The 25,421-nt window shown below is 32.5% G+C and overlaps 2 protein-coding genes across 4 annotated transcripts; one reads left to right on the forward strand and one right to left on the reverse strand.

The window, feature by feature from the left end:
- The first annotated feature begins 1,958 nt into the window (after nucleotides 1-1,958).
- On the forward strand, nucleotides 1,959-10,574 carry LOC129872960 (lipid phosphate phosphatase epsilon 1, chloroplastic-like). 3 transcript variants are annotated; one of them, XM_055947919.1, is made up of 4 exons: nucleotides 1,959-2,177; nucleotides 9,018-9,243; nucleotides 10,024-10,097; nucleotides 10,261-10,574. In XM_055947919.1, exons 1-4 carry the CDS (start codon nucleotides 2,067-2,069, stop codon nucleotides 10,498-10,500), a joined length of 651 nt encoding a protein of 216 aa, XP_055803894.1. In that variant the 5' UTR covers nucleotides 1,959-2,066; the 3' UTR covers nucleotides 10,501-10,574. The 3 variants fall into 3 exon arrangements, with proteins under 3 accessions (XP_055803894.1, XP_055803895.1, XP_055803893.1); XM_055947920.1 differs by lacking the exons at nucleotides 9,018-9,243; nucleotides 10,024-10,097; nucleotides 10,261-10,574 and adding exons at nucleotides 3,909-4,134; nucleotides 5,477-5,550; nucleotides 5,812-6,137 and having other exon boundaries at nucleotides 1,976-2,177; XM_055947918.1 differs by lacking the exon at nucleotides 1,959-2,177 and adding an exon at nucleotides 6,640-7,073.
- Nucleotides 10,538-12,503, reverse strand: LOC129872959 (galactinol synthase 2-like). The gene is made up of 3 exons (XM_055947917.1): nucleotides 12,123-12,503; nucleotides 11,184-11,507; nucleotides 10,538-11,088 (listed from the first exon to the last, which is right to left on the reverse strand). Exons 1-3 carry the CDS (start codon nucleotides 12,447-12,449, stop codon nucleotides 10,762-10,764), a joined length of 978 nt encoding a protein of 325 aa, XP_055803892.1. The 5' UTR covers nucleotides 12,450-12,503; the 3' UTR covers nucleotides 10,538-10,761.
- Nucleotides 12,504-25,421: the final 12,918 nt, after the last annotated feature.

Genomic DNA, 25,421 nt, shown 5'->3' on the forward strand with positions numbered 1-25,421 from the left:
TGGTATCATGGTCTCGAGTCGCATGTTTTGGGGGTATGAATTGTAAAGGAGTATTTGTCTGTAATTATTTTACTTTTATGGGGCATAGACTTAGTTTTTCCTTTAATTAATACCACCTAAAAAATAAATTTATAAGCAAATATTGAGCTCATGCACAACACGGGGTTTTGGGAAACTAGTTTAAAAATTAGGGATAAATACACAAAATGGACTTTTTAAACAAACTATTTACCACCCCATACCCCACCCCTAGATAATTTCTTTACGTACCCATTCGGTCTAAACTAATTACCCCTTGTACCCCCTTTATTCTAAGCCCAATTCGCATTTATGATACTATGATGGTATCATTCAGGATTTGTGTAATTTTTCCTAAATATTTATTGTTATGATATCATTGAGGATGTGTCTTATTAAGGATTTTCAATATAATGATAATATATGAATATACTGTGGTAGCATCATTCATGTAATATCGAATGACTTAGAAAAATATTTATGGTATCATGTCAATATATGATATATACTTGAAGGACTGCTCATTGGTGAATGATACTGTGCTATTATATATGATATTATGTGATGGAATCATTGATATTCACATATTGCAATGGTATCATACATGATTTGGAGAGTGTTACTAATTATATAAAATAATCCTTAATGATACCATGTCTGTATATGATGGTATCATGGAAATGTCGCTGAAGGATTGAAATAGACATCAATGATACCATAACAGTATATGAACATACTGTGGTGGTATCATTTGGACTAAAGCAAACCTCAATGATACCATATCAATATATTGATACTGCGATAGTATCTTGATCGCGAGTCGCATGCTTTGGGATATGAATTGTAAAGAAATATTTATGTGTAATTATTTTAGGGACAATTTTAAATATATACAATAAACTAATTAGTTTACAAAAAATATAACCATGTTTTATTTACATAAAAAATAGTCAAAATCATAGAAAATATACAATGACTATACAATATAATTTGCCAAAAGTCATAGAAAGTATACATTGACTATACAATATAGATTACTTATACATGAGCTATACACTGAATATACATTATGATATACTCAAAAACTGAATATAACTTGACTATACTGAAATATATACTGACTATACATGCCTATATGCGAATGACCATTTTTTTGGTAATTACTTTTAGCGAATGGTCCTGTGGCGTAATTATTCCATTATTTTACTTTTATGGATATGAGCTTAGTTTTCCTTAAAAATTAAGTGATAGATGAAAGAAGCGTAGCAATGAAACCTACTCAAATCACTATGAGTGCGACAAGTCTAAAATTAGAAGATCTTCTAGGAATCACATAGTGTAGAGGGCTAATTACCATTTTTCTACCCTTTTTCAATTTACAAAAATCCCTTAAAAATATGGTAATTCGGATAAATTAATTTAGTAATCTGGATACATTAATTATGATTTTATGTATCAGCAGACAACATTTAAAGCTTGATACATTGAACATAAAGATAATTTATGAATCAAAATTAATGTATGCGGATGGAAAGAAAGAATTTTTGAAATGTTTTGAAATGGATAGGAATAATGGAAAATATGGTAAATAAAGGAGTGTAATTAGGTAAATTTTTTATTAGAGCCCACCTCTACCACATCCAACAAAAATTACCTTCCATTTTTTTTGAGTTAATAGTTAAAATCACCCTTAAACTTGATACACTTTATCAAATGCACACCTAAACTATGAGAAGTCTTAATTACCCTCTCAAACAAAAATTCTTGAAACTATTTATCCCGAGAAGCCCCTTAAACATGAATTTTTGGAATTACCTGCCCTCTAATAAGCCATGATTTTAAAAAATTGATAAAGTGTGGCAAGTTAGGATGATTTTAACTATTAACTTTTGAGTTACTATTAACATTTGGGGGCGGGGGGGGGGGGGGGGGGGGGCTCTTTGGCTTCAAACTCTTGTTATTTCTCCACTTTCCAAAACCCAAACCATTTTCGATTGAGGTGGAAATTCTCTTCCTAATCCCGGAATAGAAGATACCCATCTCCCAATATGGCTGGTGAGGGTGTTACTGTAGAACTTGGAGCTTTTGAACAAGAAGCTCTCATTCATGGCTTCTCAAAGTCTGCTTCTGCTGGACTCAACGCCACTCTCAATAGACTGGTTCGTTAATTTTCACCATTCATTTTAACTTCTTGTACCCTTTCTTTATTTCTTTTCTGCTTACATGTTACTCCCTCTATTCCATATTAACTTGTTAATTGTTGGGCGTTTTTCAATGTTCAAAATTGAATGGTTCAAAGTTGAATAGATTTGTTGGAAATTTCTTCCAAGTTTTACCCCTCATTTACATTTTCTATGTGATATTTTCAAGAGAGTTAATTGGTCATATTTATGATTTTACTTCGATTTTATTTATATTTTGAAGAGTAGTTTGCGAATAACCAAAAAGTCAAAAATGTAAAAGTAGTGTTCAATTTATGTCGTGTACTTTTTTTCTTAGTCAGTGAATATGGAATAGAGGGAGTAATTAATTTTGACAAGAAAAGTGAAAGAGAGGAGGAAAGATTTCTCCTTTACTATAGCTTGGCATTTTCACTGGATATCAGGTTCTAGGCAATTCCTATTAGCTTTGTTCTTTGCCAGCCCCCTGAATTTTCTCTGTGTAATTGAAGTCTTAGCTAGCTTTTGGCCATAGATTTTACAAAATTTATCTGCTTGGTCATGAAATTTTATCAGATTTTGAAAATCTAATCTTCATAGTTGTTCCAACTAAATGGCATGACAGTAACATGAAATCGTGAAGCTTTTTGATTGGCATCTGTCAGCACTCAAAGGAGAGGAGTAGACTGCAACTGGTTTACCATTTTTGGTGTTAGATTGGTTTTGGTTCCTAGAAGGTCACACATTTTTTGTGCTGCATCATGTCATCCTGGATGCTACGTTTTCCCCCCCTGAGGATCTATCTATATTTTCTGAAACACTTGGTAGGGAGCGCTTTGCCCCGAAGGGGCCCTATGCAACACGAATCCGGATTAGTCGGGCTCCAATCAGTGGCGTAGCTACATTGACCCAAGGGTGGTCACTCGAACACCCTTTGTTGAAAAACTATATTGTGCATACAGAAAATAATTATGTATATATAGGTTAAAAAAAACTTTTTAGAGATACATGCTAAAGTTTTGAACACCCTTAGCAAAATTGCTAGCTTCTCCACTGGCTCCAATATGGGTACCCTGGATGGGAAACCAAAAGAAAATAAAAATTCTGAAACTCTAGTGTTTAATGAAAGTATACCTTCCATAAAGATCTGATCTTTTCTGTAACGATGTTGTATAACTCATCCAGAGACTTTTACTTTTCAAAATGAAAAGGCCCTCATCCAGAGACTTTCAAATTTAACTCTTATCATTCAAATCATCATGCTTTTGGCATCGCACTATAAATTAAGGCTCAGATAGATCAGATTGGTGCAGCGTACCTGCTTGCTTGACCTGATAATTTTGAAACTCTTTATGGTCATTACTTGATCTTATTTCTCTGCACGAATGTAACTGGTTATACCCATCTCTCAATTGACCAAAAAAAAATATCCATCTCTCAAGTTTCTGCTTACACTCTAATACAAGCATTACTAATACACTCTATTTAGCATTATTTATATACACTCTACCAAACGACCCCTTAAAGTATTAAATTAGAACACTTTAATTGGAGTTGAGGTGTTCAATTAATACATAACTTAATTTAAATATCGAAATAACATATCCTGATAAATTTAAGAGACTGACCATGTAGGACTAAACCTTAGATATAATATTTTGGCCATGTACACCTGCACGGGGAGAAAAATCTTGTAAAGATTTCTGAATTCTTAATTACCTCAAAATGCAGAGTAAGTGGCTGGTGGCTGCAGTTTTTGGTATAATCTTCCTTTGGAGGCATGACGCAGGAGCACTTTGGGCAGTTTCTGGTTCTATTCTGAATGCTGGGCTCTCAACTGTGCTGAAGAGAATACTAAACCAGGAGCGACCTGTTTCTACGATAAGATCAGACCCGGGAATGCCATCTTCTCATGCGCAGTCAATTTTCTATATAGTGATGTTCTGTATTGTCTCAAGTAATATTCTCAGTCAATCAGATGAAGAAAATATGCTTGGTTTAGATAATTATTCATCCTTGTGCATTTGCTCAAGAGTAAATTTTCATGAACCAAACTGGCCTTATCCTTTTAATAACGAAAGAGGCGTGCATGCATTGCAGATAAACTTACAAAATAGGTTCATGAGGATTTTTGTTGTTACCTTGTCCCTCTTTTTTGTTGTAAGTTTCCCATTACCTTGTTCTACTTATGCTTTCTATTTTCAGTCTCTTTCTTCTCCTAGTATATGTTCCCCTTTCTTCATTGAATTGCTGCGAGTTTTTTCACCGGACTATTGCTTATTCCCTATTAGATTTAGAACTTCATACAAGGTTTTAAGCAATCAATTAAATGATCTGTACAACTTCTCTCCTCTGATCATAGATATAATAGGATGCAAATGAATGGCTTCTAGAGAGTCACTCATGCACCGTTATAGATTCTCACACCAAGGTTTTAGGGCAATAGTTAGATGTAACTGAGAACTGTTCAACCTTCATGGGTTCTCTAGAACATATCCCTTGTAAATTCGATATTTTTTCTTGCAATAGTTATCAATACTTGAGCCCAAAGAATTAAGCTACAACAAAGTAGTGTTCAAATTCTGCTTCATCTGTTATCAATCTACATTCATGCTTAAAGTTCCTCTAGTAATAAACTACTGTTGTAAAGAGTGTAGGAAATGCACCAGCCAAAGAAAAGTCATTAGCCGTCCTGAATGTTTGATGTGGGTATAGAAAGTATATGACAAAGAACAGTTTGTGTTAGTGATTTATGTGAGTATAGTGCTAACATTTCCAGGCTGTCCACAAGTTTTAACACAGCAGATTCTAATCCCTAATCGGGCATGGAGAAGTGAAATTTTGTGCTGAATATGCACTCTCTCTTCCCCTTGTGTGATAGCTGTATGTGATTGAATTGCACGTACCTAAACTTTATGATCTCTTAATGACAATTGAAAGCGGTGCTTTAGCATGTCCAGATAATATTGTTGTGCCTGTACAAGCAGCTCTTCAAATTAATGTTGTCATGATGTCATATGGTAACTTGTGTACTTGAATAACCCGTCTGCTACAATTTTGCATCTGCACTAGTGCTCTGGTTGGTATTGGTTCAGATTCAATTGATTTTGCCTCAAATATACCTTATAGCCATATGGTTATTTGATGAATAAGATAACTAGAAAGGACAGCAAGCTTGCGCCTTGTTTGACATTTCAATTTTCCTTTTCTCGCTTCTTGAATTTTTATGTGCAGCTATATCATTAAATACTCTCCATACCAACGTCTAATACCATATTGTCCTTTTTCTTTTGATACAGTGGTAGAATATTTCGGGTTAAACGGAATCACTGCAGTCATTGGCGCGCTTATCTTTGCAGTTGGCTCCTACTTGGTAAGTAGACAGCCTGCATAATAGCAGTTTGGTTTATTTCCCACTCCCACCCTCCAGGAGGATCAATAGTGTTCCCATTTACCACCTAGTATAACTCAAACCCTCAACCTACTGGTTGACGGGGGTGGTGCTCAACCACTTAGGCAAGCCTCACTTGTCAGCAATTTGGCTTCTACCTTTATTTCAACCGGTTTCTGCACAAGACCTTGGTTTAGTTGTAACTGTTGTAACCATAAATTGATCCGCTCTTTCCTTATGCAGTCATGGCTACGGGTTTCGCAACAACTCCACACGACCAGCCAAGTAGCCGTAGGTGCTGCACTGGGATGCTCTTTCTCGGTTTTCTGGTTTTGGTTGTGGGATGCAATAGTCCTTGATGCATTTATATCCCTCTTGTGGTTTAGGATTCTTGTTGTTCTTGGCACGGCAACCATTTGTGTTAGCTTTCTCCTATATGTGATCCGATACTGGGTTCTTGAGAAAAACTGATTCTTTATATAGTGAGAAAGTACTAACTGAAATTGAAGGATTCTGGAAGTGTTTGATAACAATTCTACAAGTGAATATTGGCAGGAAATTGCACCCAATGACCTTGGAAATGATTGATTTTGAACTTTTTACCTAACTTGTCCCACGGGCATACATTCAAGGCCAAAAGTAAATCTTGCGGACAAACAGAATTAAAAGTTCAAGATAGGTGCATAATCAAATTTTAGTCATGACAAGATTAAAGATACAAAACTGAATTCGGCAATGAGTTGATAGGTGCATAATTGATTTATTTTTTTCTGATGACAAGTGCCTATATTGCGAAGGTAAGACATATATTGTGTTAAAATTAAATTTCTCAAATCAGTTTGAGGTAATTAAATTTCTAAAGTGCCTTTATTCACGAGTGTTATGCCCAAGTCTAAAATAGTGCCACTATCATCAACAAAATTATGGCGAGATAAATAAGTACCTGGACTCTTGATTAAAAATTTCAAATTCAATTTTTTTTTTCTTAAGTATGTCTTATAAAATTTTAAAAATTAGTGGATACTAGTATCAAACAAAAAAAATAATCTACCACATCTAACAAAATGGTTTCCATTTTTTTGAGGAACTAACCATTGCCACTTATTAGTTATTTGAGTTTTCTTGTAGTATCAAACAACTATTAGTAACCTTAAAAATTCTCAAAATTTTCTTGCTGTTTCCTGTTACATTACATTTCTGCCTTTGGGGCTTTTGGTTTGAACTAGAGAAGAATTCTCAAAATGTCTACTGCAACTGCCCTTGTTAATTCCCCCTTTCTTCGTTTTCCAAAATTTTCCAATTCCAAATTGGATTTCTGTCGGAAATTCGCTTCCTTCTCCCGGTATACAAGACACCCATTAATGGAATCTCCATTAAGTATTGCTAGAATTCGAACCACTGCACGAGATGAGGCGGTAGGTGTCTGTTTTGAAAAAGAAGAAACTTTCGTTGATGGGTCCTCCACTTCTGCTTCTGCTGGACTCAATGCCACTCTCAATAGCTTGGTTCGTTTAACTTCTTTATACAGTTTCTTCATTTGTTTTTTGCTTACATGTTAATTTTCATCTGACAAGACGGAAATTTTGGTTCTTACCTAGGTTTTTATTTTTTATGAATGTTGTGTCCGAGCCAGCTTTCAAGTACCATGATTAATTCCATTGGATACATGCCCCCTCCCACCAGTAACAGGTAACTTTGACCACTAAAGCTAGGATAGTTGGGAGAATCACCTAATATTTTTGTCTGTGCTAGGATTTGAACCCAAGACCTCATGACTCTCAACCACTTGATTGACCACTAGGTTACACCCTTGATCGTGGTTCTTAGCTAGAAGAAGAAGAAGAAGAAACAACAACAACAACATACCAGTGGAATCCCACTAAGTTGGGTCTGAAGAGGGTAGAGTGTACGCATATCTTACCACTACCTCGAAGAGGTAGAGAGACTGTTTTCAAAAGACCCTCGGCTCAAGTGCCTCAAACCCAAGTAATAGAATAAGAAACAAGACAGCATAGCGATTAATAGAATTGTCTACAATGAAGAAACAACTAACAACAAAAAAGAGTGATAATAGAGACACAATATACAACACAACACGCTGATCCTCCACTACTTCCCTCCCCCTACTAACCTTCTATCCTAATACGCGTCCTCCACTCCTTTCTATCTAGGGCCAAGTCCTCAGTAATATGGAGTTGCGCCGAATCCTGTCTAATCACTTCTCCCCAATACTTCTTCGGCCTACCTCTATCCCTCCGATTCCCCCCTACAACCATCCTCTCACACCTCCTCACTGGGACGTCAACGCACCTCCTTCGCACATGTCCAAACCATCTCAGCCTCCCTTCCCTCGTCTTGTTTGCCACAGGGGCCAGTCCTAAATTTTCATTCCTTGTGTTGGTGTCAAACTTATATAAGCACCCTTACCCCAACCCCATGAAAATTTTCAAATCCTTTGAAGCTCACAATTGATGAATTAAATGTTTCTAATACAAGGCTAATTTGCTAAGTGATACTGTTGATTAGACCTATAAAAGAGTTGAAGTGTTACGTAAGTAAATTGTCAACTTATTCGGCCTTTTCTGCTTATCACCAAAGTTCAAGCTGAAATTGCTAGTGGTAGGCTACGGCAATGCTAAGAATTTGAGGCTATATGAAGCATACTTGCTCCGTGTTTCGCTTTACTATCTTGGAGTTCTTCAATTCAAAAGACCTTTAGTCTTAAGCATGTTAACTTGGTGTTGTCCTGTACCATCCTGGGGTCTATAGTTTTTGAAGACCTTTCAAATTAACCTGATAATCCTACATTTGCAGCCGTACTGTTGTTCATTTTATTGCTAGCCCCTGATTCTCAAGATGAGCTAGGTTTTAAGTTCCAGAACAAGTGAAATTGAAAATTTTGGAATGTATAGATTGTTGCGAATAACAGGATATTAAGGATCTTTAATTTGCTTCTGTCTTCATCTTTGGAAGTAGACTGCAGCTGGTTTACCAGTTTTGGTGTTAGGTTGGCTTTTGATCCTAGAAGCTCACACATTTTTTTCTGCTAATGTTGATCTACTATTTTTGAAGGTCGTCTTGGGTGCTATGTATATTCTCTTACCCTCTATTTTTGTTTAATGAAAGAATACCTCTCATAAAGATCTGAGCTTTTCTTTAGCGATGTTATGCAACTTACCTGGAGACTTCCAAATTTAACTGTCGTTTGATTCACCATGCTTTTTGACATCACTATAAATTAAAGATACATTTCATCACCATGATCAGATTGGTGCAACAGACCTGCTTGCTTGACTGGAAAATTTTGGATTGCTTTTTGGTAACTTTACTTGATCTAATTTCTTTGCAGTAATGTAACTGGTTGTATCCATCTCTCAAATTTCCTCAAAATTTTGGCTTTGGAGAAATATCTTGTAAAGATTTCTAATTTGTTAGTTACTAAAATGCAGAGTAAGTGGCTGGTGGCTGCACTTTTTGGTATGATCTTCCTTTGGAGGCATGATGCAGAAGCTCTTTGGGCTGCTTCTGGTTCTGTTCTGAATTCTGGACTCTCGGTTGTATTGAAGAGAATACTAAACCAAGAGCGACCTGTTCCTACGATAAGATCAGACCCTGGAATGCCATCTTCTCATGCACAGTCAATGTTTTATACAGTGACGTTCTGTATTGTCTCAAGTAATTTTCTTAGCTAATTGCTCAGATGGAGAAAAAATATTTTTTTTGGATATTCTTCATCCATTAAACTCTAAATCTGTCAATATGCATTTTACGTAAGAAGAGTTAATACTACAAGAAGTAAAATGGCCTTGTCCCTCCGGTTATGATATAAAGAGGCTACGTGCAATTCAGATAAAACGATAAAATGCGTTCATTAGGAATTTTGCTGTTACCTTGTTACTTCTTTATATATGAATGTTTTATCACCTTGTTCTGCATAGGCTTTCCATCTTTAGGCTCTTTTTCAGCTCTCTATTCCGTGTTCTCACCTAAAAAGATGGTATGCGTTGCTGAATTTGCACTCTTTCTTCCGTTTCTGTGATAGTTGTAATGTGATTGTGTTGCATATACTTAAAACTTTAAAACTCTTTATGACCTTGAAGACAACACTTTAGCTTGTCGAGATAATATTGTGCTTTTACGAGCAGCTCTCCAATTAATGTTATCATGATGTCCTATGATAACTTCTGTACTTGAATAACCTGTCTGCTAATAGCGTTTATCTTCACAAATGCTCTTGACTGATATAGATTAAGATTGAATTGATTTTGCCTCAGATACACCTTAGAACAATATTGTTTTCATTTGATGAGTAAGATTACTAGAAAGGACACAGGTAGTGTGCGCCTTTGTATGACTCTTCAACTTATTATTTTCTTGAGTTTCTGTGTGCAGCTATGGCATTTAAAACTCTCCATGCCCAACCTCTGATAAGTCTTTTCTTTTTGTTTGACACAGTGGTAGAATATTTTGGGTTAAACGGAATCACTGCAGTAATTAGTGCACTCATCTTTGCAATTGGCTCCTACTTTGTAAGTGTACCACTGGACCTTCATATAGTTGGTTTTTGTCAAATTATTTTCATATGCTTGCAGAGCAGCAGTTCGGCTTGTACCTGCTTTCAACTGATTATCTACACAAAATTTTAACTGTTGTCGCCATAAATTGATCTGCTCTTTCCTTGTGTTTGTGCAGTCATGGCTACGGGTTTCACAACTTCTTCACACAATCAGCCAAGTAACCGTGGGTGCTGCACTGGGATTCTCTTTCTCCGTTTTCTGGTTTTGGTTGTGGGATGCAATAGTCCTTGACGCATTTATATCTCACTTGTGGGTTCGGATTCTAGTTGTTCTTGGCACAGCAGCCATTTGTGCTAGCTTTCTCCTATATGTGATCCGATATTGGGTTCTTGAGGAGATCAACTTATACTACTGAGAAACTACATATTAACATTGAACTTTGATATAGAAACTAACAAAACAAAACTAATAATACATATATTTCATTCATGTATTCTCCCAATATATTTTCATAATAATAATAAACATAAATTGTCAAGGAGAACTTAAAATAGCACGTTCTCCTATATGTAAATACATAAACTCCATCTCTCTGCTATAAATTTAGTAGAGTACTATAACTTTCTTTAATACCCCATACAGATCAAACATCAGTTTTGGTTCTTCTGTCACCAAGCTAAGCAGCAGATGGGGCAGTTATGTAACGGACAGCGCCACGCATGAACTTGTTGGTAGTATTGACATTCTTAATATTGTTGTAATCTAGTGATTCATCATTGTATATATCCCTCCATTTTTTGACCAGCATCTTTATGTCTTGTCTGTCCATGTTCTCTTCCTCTCCTGTGTATCTCCATGGTTTAGATCCTGCTGCACAGTAATGAACAACTTTCACCTTGTCAACCTCTACATTCTCTGGGTGACGCCACAGCATGGCTAAAACTAAGTTGTACTTGTTTGGAATTGGCTTGTAAATGTCCTTGAAGAACATGTTCAATAAGTCCTGCACAAGTTAATTTCCCCCAACAACCCATATAAGTTAATTGGACAAAGATCAACCTAGAAGAACAAAAAAGGCAAGATTAATGTTATTTTTACCTGTTCAGCAAAAGAAGTAGGAGGGGTTACTTCAAGGGTATTCAAAAGGTCATCATAAGTAGGGAGACTTGGCTCAAATAAGAACATGCCTGCATTGAAATAAAGACGAGGCTTTGGTCCCAACTCTTCTTCAGGCCACTGGACTTTTTCTGGACACTGTTGGCAATACCCAATTTTGTATTGTGGGCTATGACTCCAAGTCTTCTCACAGAAACAGTCCATCACGGCATAGAAATAGCCATCTGGCAAGTCAAACAAATGGTCTATGTTCTCAAACACCTGAATATCTCCATCCAAGTATATCATCTTCCTATACTCCACAAACTGCATTTACTCATCACAAAAAAAAATAATTAAAAAAAGAATAATTACTAGTTTGCACCAATTTAATCTCTTTTTTCTTAAAAAAATAATAATTAATAGATTGGTCAAAAAAGTGTGTGACCTTTGTGTGTTCAATACAAAAGAAAATGTTTTCTCGAAAAATAATTGAATTTTTTTTGGTATGTAAAGAAAAATATTTATATTAAAAACATTAGCATATAATCTAGACAAATACTATAGAGACAAATACTATAGAGGTGGGGTGAGGGGTACTGAAGAAACGGTGTGTTGGAGGCCGGAGAAAAACACAATTAATGTGAAAATGTCATTTGTGAAACTAGTTTTTTATCCTTCATTTTCCTCCATTTGAAAAAAACTTATTTTCCTAGAAAAATATTTTCTGAATCAACTTTCACCATACCGAACACACCCTAAGGGAGTAAGAGTACATCGCTCATATTACGTACACACTTAACATGTGGTGGTAAAATTTGTACACCATCAATATACATCACATTTAACGAAAATTTGTACACCTATCAATATACATCACATTTAACGTGGAAAAAAATAAAGTTAAAACTCAAATCCAAAATCTAGCTTATACGTACGTACCTCCCATATGCGGAGTTTAGAGTAGTTGATGATATAATAAGCCATAGCAAACTGAGTCTGATTCTCAGGAGGATAAACGGGTTGGATCTCCCGGACTATACAGCCCTGGTTGATGAGTATGTGGCGGTGTTCGTCTGGGACGTCAGGCAACACCGCCACCACAAGAGGGTAAGCAGATTTCACCTTTCTTAACCCTTTAGCTAAACCAACAACACCTTTTACGTAGTCACCATTACCTGCCAAAAATGTCACATAGGCACGGCTAGACAAACTAGCTGCCTTGCCCAAACCCTTATTGTTTGCAACATCAAATACATTTGGACTCATATTTCAATTTATGAGTTTAGAAGAGAATGTTTTTTGTGTTCTGTTTATTGATGTGTTTTTGTTGTGTATTCGTGTATGGTGTCTTGAGGTACCTTTATATAGGCGTTAGGCAAGATAATAATATATATATATTTTAAAAATTGCATGGGAAATGAAATCCACCTATGTGCACGAGCATACGACGTCGTGTCAATTCTTTTGGCTACGTCGGTTACTTTTTTATTTTTTATTTTTTTTTATATCTCGAAAGAAAATTATGGATAATTGGCGGTGCAGGTGTACGTGGCCAAAATATAATATCTAAGGTTTAGTACATCAGTCTCTTAAATTATGCAGTTTGAGTTATTTAAATATCATATACCATATCCTTTAATTATACGCATTAACTTTAATTTAAAAAAACTAAAAATTATGGGGTTTTACAATTTATTAAGACGAATACATATAATTAAAGAAGATGACATAATTTATATAGTTAACTTAATCATATAATAAATGAATGAAAATACAGACACAAAAAAAAAAGAGTTCAGAATTTAAATTGAAAGAATCTAATTGAAGCATACTTTATTAGGAAGCAAGATATTTAATTAAAATAAAATTTAATTTAAGTGTTTAAATGAATTATCCTAGCAAAGTTTAAGAAATTGACTATGAATTAAGCTTAAATTGAATAACTTATAATGCCAACTCTTTTGAAATTTTTCTTAATTATTCCCTCCGTCCATCTTTACTTGTCCACTATTGACTTTGCACAATTCTTAAGAAATTATAAATAGATGGATAATTTTACCATATCATTCTTTGAATATAATAAATATAATATCTTGAAAAATGTAATAGAAAAATGATTACTAATTAATAATAAGGATAATTTAGAAAATTATTTCTTAATTTTATAATTTAAATAAGTATTGTTGAATATCAGGTTTTAGTATATTGCATAAATAAAGATGGACGGATGGAGTAATAGTTAACCAAACTTGTAAATCTAGAGTAATCAATTTTGGCCCGCCCAACAGTATCTCATTCTTAAAGTGCACACGTAGATCTCTTTATTTAATGTAAAAGATCAGCTAACTTCTTTTTGAATTTATTTCCTTTAAAGAAAATGTGAGGCTACTTAGGAAGAAGTCAGTATTGAGTTTTTAGAGTCCGATAGGTTAATTAAATAGACCAAATCTCTTCTATGAGAGCAATACAAGTGTAGTATAGTTAGATAAAACAAGTCGTATATTATATCCCAAATGGAGAAACTTTTAGTAATTGAAAATATTATTAGCTTAGATTCTGACACAAATAACATTATACCAGAAATTAAGTTTATAATAATATCTTCTCATATGTCATGTAATGAAAATAAGTTACGTTAAGTTACGTTATATATATATATATATATATATATTGTTGGACTATTCGTAGTTAAAAGGTAGTTTGGATTGAAGACAAGTAATGATAAGATTAGTTATGTCAGGATTAATTATGTTTAGATTTATTGTTTTAGTGTTATTTTTTAGTGAATATTTGATTTGTAGTATGACAAATAATATGAATGACATAATTTCTAAGAATAAATTGTTTGTTTATAAAAATATCCTCCAAAAGTTTAAGGGATCGCTTGGTAGAGTATATTAACAAAAATAATGCATGTATTAGCTCTGTGTATTAGTAATATCTTGTTTGGTAAACTTTTTTATGCTATGTGCATTAGTTATACACTCTAGTGTGTATTGCTAATACCATAAATTTTCTAGGTATTAGTAATGCAAAGGAATATGATGCAAGCATTAACATGGTTAAAGACTCAATTACCCCTCAAAACTCTTTTTACATCATAATTGTGGATGACATCTTTATAAATAAGTAGTTTTATGCAATCCATGTTATTTTTAATATACCAAATCAAACAATGCATAAGAAATAATCTATGTACAATTAATGCAAGCATAACTAATACAAGCATTATTAATACACTCTCTTTAACATTGTTTTTATGTACCCTATCAAATGACCCCTAAATATATAAAAAGTGATGTATAAAAAAGAGTTTGAAGGGATATTTTTGCCCTACAAAACATTTTTTTGATCCCTTAATTTTAGAATAATTGTAATTTTAGTTTTGTAATATTTGACGAAGTATACTTGACCTTTAATTAGATGAAAAATGCACTTATGATTCCTTTATTTGTGAATATTCACAAATTTAGCATGACTATTAATGATTCAACCACCTAATCATATTCTTTAGTTATGTTAAGCTTGCACTGTTTTATATCTTATATAATATTCTGCTACAAACAAGATTAAAAACACTAACTTCAATTAACAAGTCTTTCGTATGTGCGCTGCACGTGAATGTCGAGTCATGTAAGATGATCACAGATAGCTTGATTTTAGAGCGTATGCTTATGTAAAGTAATATCAATAGTATAATGATAAAAAAAAATGACCTAAAAATTATACATGAATGAAAACAATAAGTGATTTTCTGAATGAACAATGTTGACTTTAAAAATTCAATTTATTTCTTGCTCATTAAACATAAAAAAATATTAATATAATTATTTAATTCGAATTAAAGACCCTTTTACATCGAAAGGAACTCGTTTATATACAATTTATTGTTTGATATCACGAATTTCATGTTTTCTTTTAGAAATATCTAAAACTAACTAAAGGAATAAAATGAATGATATTTTTTTACTCACAAATAGAGGTAATTGACTAGCATAATTATCGTCGATCAAACGCCACTTGATGATGTAATATTTGGGTATTTAACTAATTATGTAATTGTCGTCTATCAAAACACCACTTGATGATGTAATATTTGCTATTTGACTAACGTAACGATCGCCGACCATATTTTGCTTAGTGATACAATTTTTGGATATTTTGCTAACATAATTGCCACCAACAAAGCGTTGCTTGGTCATGATGCAACATTTGAGTCAAAATTGTCAAGGCTAGTTCAACTTCGTATTCCAGAGTTTTTGCATGATGACCTCAATTTTCATTATAGCATTTAAGATATATAGAGTTAATAAAAAAAAAATAATAGAACTTTTTGATCCCTTAATTTTAGAAAAAATTAAATTTAAATTTTATAATATTGACCAAGTATATTTGACCATTGATTAGATGAAAAATGAATTTTATTCCTTTATTTGTGAATTTTATATATTTAACATGATTATCAATATATAGTTTTTATCACTTAATTACTCATTAGCTATATTAAGCTTATATTGTCATTCCGTATCTGATATAATAATACAGTTACAAAAGATTCAAAATGTACCAACAACACTAATTTCAATTGATGAGTGATCTTGACTCATGCATTGCACATAATTATCGAGTTATATAAGATGATCGTAGATCGTGTGATATTGGAGCGTACATTTATTATAAGTCATATTTATATCGTAATATTAAAAAAATGACTTAAACATTATGCACAAATGAAGAAGATAAGGAATTTTTGAATGATCAATGTTGACAGTTAAAAAATTAATTTGTCGCGTACTCATTAAACATAAAAAATATTATTGTAATTTAATTCCAATTACATACTTTTTCACATTGAAGAGGAACGATTCATTTACATATTATTTATTCTGTGATGTCATGCAATTCATATTTTCTTTTGAAAATATCTAAAATTGACTAAAAGGTGAAGTGAAGGATCGAATTTACCAAAATATTAAAAAAATCACTTGTTTCAGCATATTATGATAAAGGAAAAAAATTATTTACTCACGGACTGAGGTATTTGATTAATGTAATCATCGTCGATAATAAATACAAAAAAATTATTTACTCATAAATGAAGGTATTGATTACTGTAATCGCTTCTGATCAAATGACATCTGGTGACGCAATATTTGATTATTTGACTAACGTAATCATCGCCAATCAAGTGCCACTTGATGATCCAATATTTGAATATTTGACTAACGTAATCATCAATGATCAAATGGCGCTTTGTGATGCAATATTTGGGTATTTTGACTAATATAACCCTCACCGACTTAAGGATACTCGGTGATGCAAAATTTGAGCCACAATTGTTAAGGTTTTAGCCAATTCAGAGTTCTGCATGATGACCTCAATATTCACTGTTGAATTTAAACTTTTTAATAAAAAAACTTCACAAACATTTTTTGACCCTTCAATTTTAGAAAAAAAATCTAATTATAGTTTTGTAATATTTAACTGAGTGCATTTGTCCTTTAATTAAATAAAAAATGCATTTTTGATCTCTTTATTAATAAATATTCACATATTTAGCATGATTATTAATGGTTTGATCAATTAATTACTCTTTAATTATGTTAGCCTTGTACTATTAGTCCATATCTGACAACATAGTTCAAGAAATAGTCCAAAAATTAACATTTTTCTACAAAAAGAGAAAAAAAGCACTCATTTCAATTACCTAAATCTCTCGACACGTGCATTTTATATAATTGTCGAGTTATGTAAGATGATCGTAAATCATTTGATATTAAAGTGTACATTTATTTTAAGTAATATCAATATTATAATGTTAAATAATTGCTTTAAAATTAGACAAGGATGAAAATAATAAGCGATTTTTTGAATAATCAATTTTGACAATTAAAAGTTCATTTTGTCGCATGGCCAATAGACATAAAAATATTAATGTAGTTTAATTCGAATTAAGAATCTTCATACATCGAAGGGGACAACTCATTTACATACCATTTATTTCGTGCTATTATGCATTCCATTTTTCCTTTTAGAAATATCTAAAATTAACTAAAAGAATAAAATTAATGACCGGATTTACAAATACAAATTTTTCCACTTATTTTAACTTAATATAATAAATACAAAAGTTATTGACTCACCATAAAAGTATTTGATTAATGTAATCATCGGGCACAAAACGTTATTTGGTGACACAATATTTGGATATTTGACTAACATACTTGTCTCCGATCAAATATCACTAGATGATGCAATATGTGAATATTTGACTAATACAATTATTGACGATCAAACACTTTTTAGTAATGTAATGTTTGAATCAAAGTTATCAAGCATATTTATAAATATTTTCTTTTAAAAAATAAATATATATATATATTTTAAATAAACATATTACATGTTATAACATGTAAAGATAATAATTTTTTATCGAATTATAAAATATCCACTTTCTGAAGATCTTTTCCTTCTCTTGGGATCGAATATAAATATTTCTCACACTAATTATATAGCTTAAAACTTATCAAATAACAAATAGTTATTTGCTTGAGCTACTTTTTCCAAACTTTTCAGTTAAGTTAGTTGGTCTTAACAGTTGAAAAAACCGACCAAAAACATTATCCTCTCAAGTGATGACTTACGTGTCCTAAATCTTGCGAATATTCTTATGGAATTAAGGAGATCCCCTTTTTCTCCCATGATTCCCATTATCAAGGAGCATGATTTTTGTTATTAATAACTGTTCCTTCGTCTTCATGAGATACTGATAAAGTCTTCGTACATTTTCTTCTCCCTAAACTTCATTTATGAGATTTCACTGAATATATTATTATTGTTGTTGTAATAAATGTTCCTCCGTTCAATTTTATTTGTTCATTATATTAAATTATTTTTGAAATATTTCATTCTTAATATTAATTACTTATATCTCATAAATTATTTTGTAAAAACTTAAAATTAAACATCAATTAGTACGAATGTATGATAAATTACACATATCAATTATTATTTATTAAAGTAATACGTGAAATTCAAACTGAACAAGCAAAAGTAAATTCAAACAGTGTTCTCATAGTTGTTTTTGTTGGAGGGGTCTTGCTTAAAAGGTGTTGCAACTCCCTCTTGGTCAACAGTAACAACAACAACAACCCAGTGAAATTTCACAATGTGGAGTCTGAGGAGGATAAAGTATACGCAGACCTTACTCCTATCAAGGTAGAACGACTATTTTTGAAAGACCCTAGGCTCAATTGCAACTCCCTCTTGGTCAAACACACTTATTTTCTCCTACTACTATTTATTTGCGAAAGAAAAATTATAATCTATTATTACAAATTACAATAAAAATAAAAGGTTTATATCCCCTACCCATAGGTTCAAATTAAATGTAAACTGAAATTTATTGGATAAAGTAGAAATTCAATTTATTTTTTTCAAAACCAAACATGGTAAGTTGGTATATCTATGAACCGACTAAATCCTATCTACAGAAACAATTGTCTTAACAATTTTAGAATAAACAGTTTATGCTACTTTTATAATTAACAAAAACATTTTTTTTTGCTATTTCACATGTACGAGGGTGCCAAAACCAGGGTAAGGACAGTAAGAGGGGACTCAGAACACTTCCCAGTTATGATGGGGTTGCATCAAGGATCAGCTCTTAGCCCGTTCCTATTTGCCTTGGTGATGGATGGATTGACGCGACAAATTCAAGGTGAGGTGCCATGGTGTATGCTTTTTGCGGACGACATAGTCCTCATCGATGAGACTCTTAGCGGAGTTAACGCTAAGCTGGAAGATTGGAGACGCACCTTGGAGTCTAAGGGGTTTAAGCTGAGTAGGACCAAGACAGAGTACCTAGAATGCAAGTTCAGTGAGACACCTCAAGAGGTTGGCGCAGAAGTTAGGCTCGGGGACCAAGCCATCCAAAAGAGAAGTAGTTTTAAGTACCTTGGTTCTATCATGCAAGACAGCGGAGAGATCGACGAGGATGTCACACACCGTATTGGGGCAGGATGGATGAAATGGAGGCTCGCCTCCGGTGTGTTATGTGACAAGAAGGTGCCACCACAACTTAAGGGCAAGTTCTACAAAGTGGTCGTTAGACCAGCTATGTTATATGGGGCGGAGTGTTGGCCAGCTAAGGTCTCCCATGTGCAAAAGATGAAGGTTGCCGAGATGAGAATGTTGAGATGGATGTGTGGGCATACCAGGAGTGACAAGATTAGTAATGAGGCTATTCGAGAAAAGGTAGGAGTGGCCTCGGTGGAAGACAAGATGCGGGAAACGCGACTGAGATGGTTTGGACATGTGAAGAGGAGAGTCCCAGATGCACCAGTGCGGAGATGTGAGAGGTTGGCCATGGATGGTTTCAGAAGAGGTAGGGGTAGGCCGAAGAAATATTGGGGAGAGGTGATCAGACAGGACATGGCGCATTTACGACTTACCGAGGACATGACCCTAGATAGGAGGGTGTGGAGGACACACATTAGGGTAGAAGGCTAGTACATAATGGTTTTATTCTCCCTTACTCGTAGGTGTATTAACGCACTATGATTTCTTGTACTCTGATGTATGTTAGTTATGGTATTTATGTTATTATCCAATAATAATATCTACTGTTTTTTTGTGCTTTGATTATACTATTGTTTGGACCGTTTTCGTCATCTATTTATTTACTCTAATATTCTTGTCTAACCTTTTTCTATGCTTTTATTGAGCCGAGGGTCTTTCGGAAACAGCCGTCCTACATTGGTAGGAGTCAGGTCTGCGTACACTCTACCCTCCTCAGACCCCACGATGTGGGATTTTACTGGATTGTTGTTGTTGTTGCTGTCCTGTATTCAACTTCTCTTTAAAACAAATCCAAAAAATTTATTAAAGGGTTAAAAGGATGGATTATTTTTTTTTATAAAAAAAACAAAGACATTACGTTCTTTATTTATTTACTTTCATTAGGTGCAACAAATACAAATTATTTTTGACTAGCGTAACTATCGCCGATAAAAAATCACTTGGTATTGTAACGTCAGTTTCAGTTATTAAACATTGAGCCACGTGGATTGAATATTTTACGTAAAAAGTTCAAACTTGCCCCCACAATTTTGCCACGTTTCAACAAATATTTGTCACGTTAAGCTTCATGGAAAAATAAGATCTAGAAGAACACCACGTACTAAAAACTACATTCTTAAATCACAAATTTGAGCTTTGTAAATGTTGTTTTTTAATAGAAAATGTTTTATCTTTTCGATACAAATATCGAATACGAAATTTTAAATATTCAATTCAAGACCGTAAGTAAATCACTAGATAGAGAGATGATACATAAGAATAACGTTCTTCAGATTTAGAAAATATTTTTTTTAAATTTTTTTTAAAGTGCTTTATCAAGTTATTTAAAAACACATTTTCAGTAAGTCTTCATTAGACATATAAAAAAGTCTATGAATTTCTTCTTATTTAAATTAACCCTCATATTAATAAATATTTACTTTTAGTCCCAAATAATTTAACACTTTATAAAATCAAAAAATGAGCTCTTTTAAATAACAACATATTTATATACTATGATATTAATATGCGAGTTCATAAAATTAAAATTACTAATAAATTGATCTTAGAATAAATATCAAAATTAGGGTGTGAAATAAAAAAATAATTAAAAAGAGTAAGCACCGAGTAGCATTACTAAATGATGCAGAGCTTTTAATAATAGATTTCGAATTCAAATATGGAAGGGTAAGTTTTTCATGCTTAATTTAAATCTTTATAATATGCAAAGAGTCAAATATAAGAAAAAAGAATTATATCGAAAAGAACGTTGAAGAACAAATAGAAGCTGTCTTTTTCCAAACTTTTCTTTCATGGGTAGTTAATATAGTTGGTCTTAAATGAATTGGAGGGTTTAGTATATGTGATTGGTTTTTGTGTATAAAAAAGATAAGATATTGTTTTCAGATATTGAAAAGTTCAAACCGTCCAAAAACATTATCCTATATTATGGGGAAATAGGTTTAGATAGACTTAGGTGGGAACATTGGACTGATGAGCATGTGTCCAAGACCAACTTTAATATTCTTATGTGCAATTTTTGCGGTTATGAAGCTGCCCTCATTCTATCGTTGCAAATTCAAAATTTTAAAATTATAATTTATGATTATTTATTTAAATTAAAATATACAATATTATTTGAATATGAATATGAAAAAAAAATTCAACGAGAATACGACACTTTTAGTCGTAAGTCATTGAGAAAACTACGGTTACTATTATAACTAGTAAGGAAAAGACTTTTAATCACTAAAACTAGATGACTTTGTATATTTTGAAAATGATAAATAATAATATCACGACTTACCGTTATGCATGTCTTACGCTTCAAAGTTTGGCTGGAAGCTAAAAAAAACTTGTCCTAGTGAATGAGATCTAGGAAATAGAAAAAGTGGGGAAAAAAAAAGAAAAAACTAATTTTTATCATATCTATTTTTTTATACTTTAAAATAATTATAAATATTCTAAACTATTACATAATCACTCATTTCTCCTTCCCATTCGCTATTCAGCCCTCTCTCCCCCTCGCCTCTCCTTTTTTCTCTCGCTCTCTCACTTCTTTCTTCTCTCTCCCCTTCGCTCACTCTCGCCTTCTTCCTGTTCTCTCTTCCTCTCTCTCTATGCACATATATACTGATGAATATATTAATGTATTTTTATAATAATATATGTACTTATGCTCGAATATATTAAATTGACATCAAATACACTAATGAAATTGATATGGAATATATGAGATGAAATTGATAGCAGATACACTGAATCAAATTGATACTGAATAACAGATACATAATATTTGTGAGACTTATATACATTCGAAAATACATATATACATAGGGAGCGAGATGAGTGAGAGAGGGAGAGGGGAGAGCGAGAGAGTCACTGTATCGTAGATACATGTGAATCACGCTTGAATACCGTGTATCTAGAATAAATTATACCTTGACACCACATGTATTCGTGATACATATATCTGAGCCCGCCAGATACATGTATCGGCGAACAAAGAATAGTATGGAAGGTAATTTGTTAAACTACCGTGTCCAAACATAAATCGGACCTAAACTAACGAAATTTGTGTTGTTTCCTCAAAAAATAATCAACAAAAGGTCAATCGAGTATTGATCCCTTGCTTCTCATATAATGCGCACAAAACTTTCTGCCTTGAAAACAAAGTATCCATCAGACCTTTTTGTATGTGGGCTTATAAGCCGAAAGCGATAAAGTTAAAAATTCTAACATATTTTGGTTTATTTTTATCTTAAAAATAAATGCTAAAAATATTTTTAAATTTTCCAAACCTATTAAAATACTTAAAATAAGTCACTTCGATTGGTCTACATATATGCAATTTGCATTGGGGTCGTCGATGAATGCTAGTCGCTCGAGCACCCGACACCTACAACGTGGGTCCACCCTGACACCCAACCCACTGCTGGGGAGTGAGTCATGCTTCTAAACAATTCTAAAAGGGTTGTTGCCAAGGATATTGGGCCCATTATGGATTCCGAACAATGTATTAAAAATTCTTCAAGGATGATTTTAGGTAAAATTACCCTTTTACACATATTCCCCTAATATATTTACTTTTATTCCCATTTACACCAAAAAATTTCCAAATTCCCTCTTTTTCCTTTCTCTCTCTATACCTCTCTGATACATCCGCCTATTCTTTTATTCTTGCCCTAATTTGCTCTAGTTAATTTGTTACTCTTCAACTGTTAATCAATTTCAAGGTTCCAAATAAGGTATATTTCAATCTTTCCTTATATGGAATTTTACTTCATCCTCATTCAATCTGATTTCTCCTAAAATTTGTATATTTTGATTTCTTTTGAAAATCTTTGAAAAATCTTCTAAATTTTTATCATTTGTTTTCTTCTGTAAATCTTTCTGTTTTTGTTTCTCATTCCTTCAATGGAATCCGTTCATGGTCTCAAACAGTCCACTAAAAATCAACGAATTCTTGTTTCTCCTGGTTCTGATTCGTCTTGGGAAGGTTACGACGAAGTTAGATCCAAACATCGTAACGATCCAACAGTAATGAATAAGCTACGTGAGAAATTGAAGTCGAAAGCTACAGTTAAACATGCACCCAAAGAAATAGATAACAAGATTGAAGGGGTTACAACACGCCCTAATCTCCCAAAGGTATGTGTTCAATTAAGTTTTTTGTTTTAGAATGAAAATTTTGTGAAGGTTTTAATGATTCTGATACATATCATTTATGTATTAGATTCATAATGTATTTTTAAAAGGAATTTTTTTTGGAGATTTTATATTTCTGATACATCATGTTTAAGTGTCAGTTTCTGTTGTTTTAATTTTTAATGATTCTGATACATATACATTTATGTATCAGATACATAATGTCTTTTTCAAATGTATTTTTTTTGGAGATTTTCTATTTCTGATACATCATGTTTAAGTGTCAGTTTCTGTTGTTTTAATTTTTAATGATTCTGATACATATACATTTATGTATCAGATACATAATGTCTTTTTCAAATGTATTTTTTTGGAGATTTTCTATTTCTGATACATCATGTTTAAGTGTCAGTTTCTGTTGTTTCAAGTTTTAACGAAGTTGATACATATCATTTATGTATCAGATACATAATGTCTTTTTCAAATGCAATTATTTGAGATTTACTATTTCTGATACATTATGTTTAAGTCTCAATTTCTGTTATTTCAAGTTTAATGATTCTGATACATCTACATTTATGTATCAGATACATAATGTCTGTTTCATATACAATTTTTTGAGAATTATTATTTCTGATACATCATCTTTAAGTCTCAGTATTTGTTATTTTCAAGTTTTAATGATTATGATACATATACATTTATGTATCAGATACATAATGTTTTGTTCAAATGCAATTTTTTGGAGATTTACTATTTCTGATACATCATGTGTAAGTGTCATTTTTTGATGTTTCAAGTTTTAATGATTATGATACATATACATTTATGTATCAGATACATAATGTTTTGTTCAAATGCATTTTTTTGGAGATTTACTATTTCTGATACATCATGTGTAAGTGTCATTTTTTGATGTTTCAAGTTTTAATGATTCTGATACTTCTACATTTATGTATCAGAATATAATATATAATTGTTTCTGATACATCTTCTGTATGTATCAGATTCTCATCTCATGCATCAGATATTTTAATGCATATGATACATCGTATTTATGTATAAAGTTCAAGTTGTATTTAACCATTTTCATGTCAATGCAGGGAATGAAATACGTCATCAAGAAGATCCCGTCCCACCCATTGAGATTCGGAACGGCATATAGGGCTAATTTTCTTGATGATTTTGAATCATCAATAGGTGGAGATATTGTTGTCAGAAGGCCATGAATGGTTGTGTTAGCGATAACGACGATCCAAAAAAAAACTAAGAGAGACATCTCTCCAAACCAAGGAGAACTGATTGATGTCAAGTAGTTTTTTTTTATAGTAAACATTTTAGGTGATTCTGATTCTTTTAATGTATCTGATACATAAACTGTAATGTATCAGATTTAATATGTTTTAATATTTCCATACATCAGATTTACTATGTTTTTCTCTCGTGTCAAAATCGAATATAAAATCAAAGTTTATGTTTTATATTTGTACTGTATCAAACTTGTATCGAGTATAATATTCATAAGTGTCACATTTTGTGAATTCTGATACATGAATCAAGTTTTATTTATTATGATACATCATGCACATGTATCAGATTCTCATTTCTCAATATTTAATGATTCCGATACATTAATTTTTAAAATTCACGTACATAACTGTCGCCTTCTTTAATAGATCAGTAATTGATATAAAGAGCCAATCTTTTATCCATAAATAGCTGATGTGCATTAACTATTCTATAGCTAAAGTTATGTATCAGATACATAACTTATGTATCAGCAAAAGTGAAAAAATAACTGAAATCAAATTCGGTATGAATTGATGCTCTGTTTTTTCCATTCGAGACGACGCTCTATTTTTTTGCTTGAATCTTCATGGACATAACAATTGATTTTTTTAACAATTGATGTATCAGATACATAACTTATGTATCACCAAAACTGGAAAAAAATTGAAATCGAAGTTGGTTTGAATTTATGCTCTGTTTTTTTGGCTTGAATCTTCAACTTCACAACCGTTATTTTTTTAA

The sequence above is a fragment of the Solanum dulcamara genome, chromosome 11 (assembly GCF_947179165.1).
Source record: "Solanum dulcamara chromosome 11, daSolDulc1.2, whole genome shotgun sequence".
Lineage (NCBI taxonomy): Eukaryota > Viridiplantae > Streptophyta > Magnoliopsida > Solanales > Solanaceae > Solanum > Solanum dulcamara.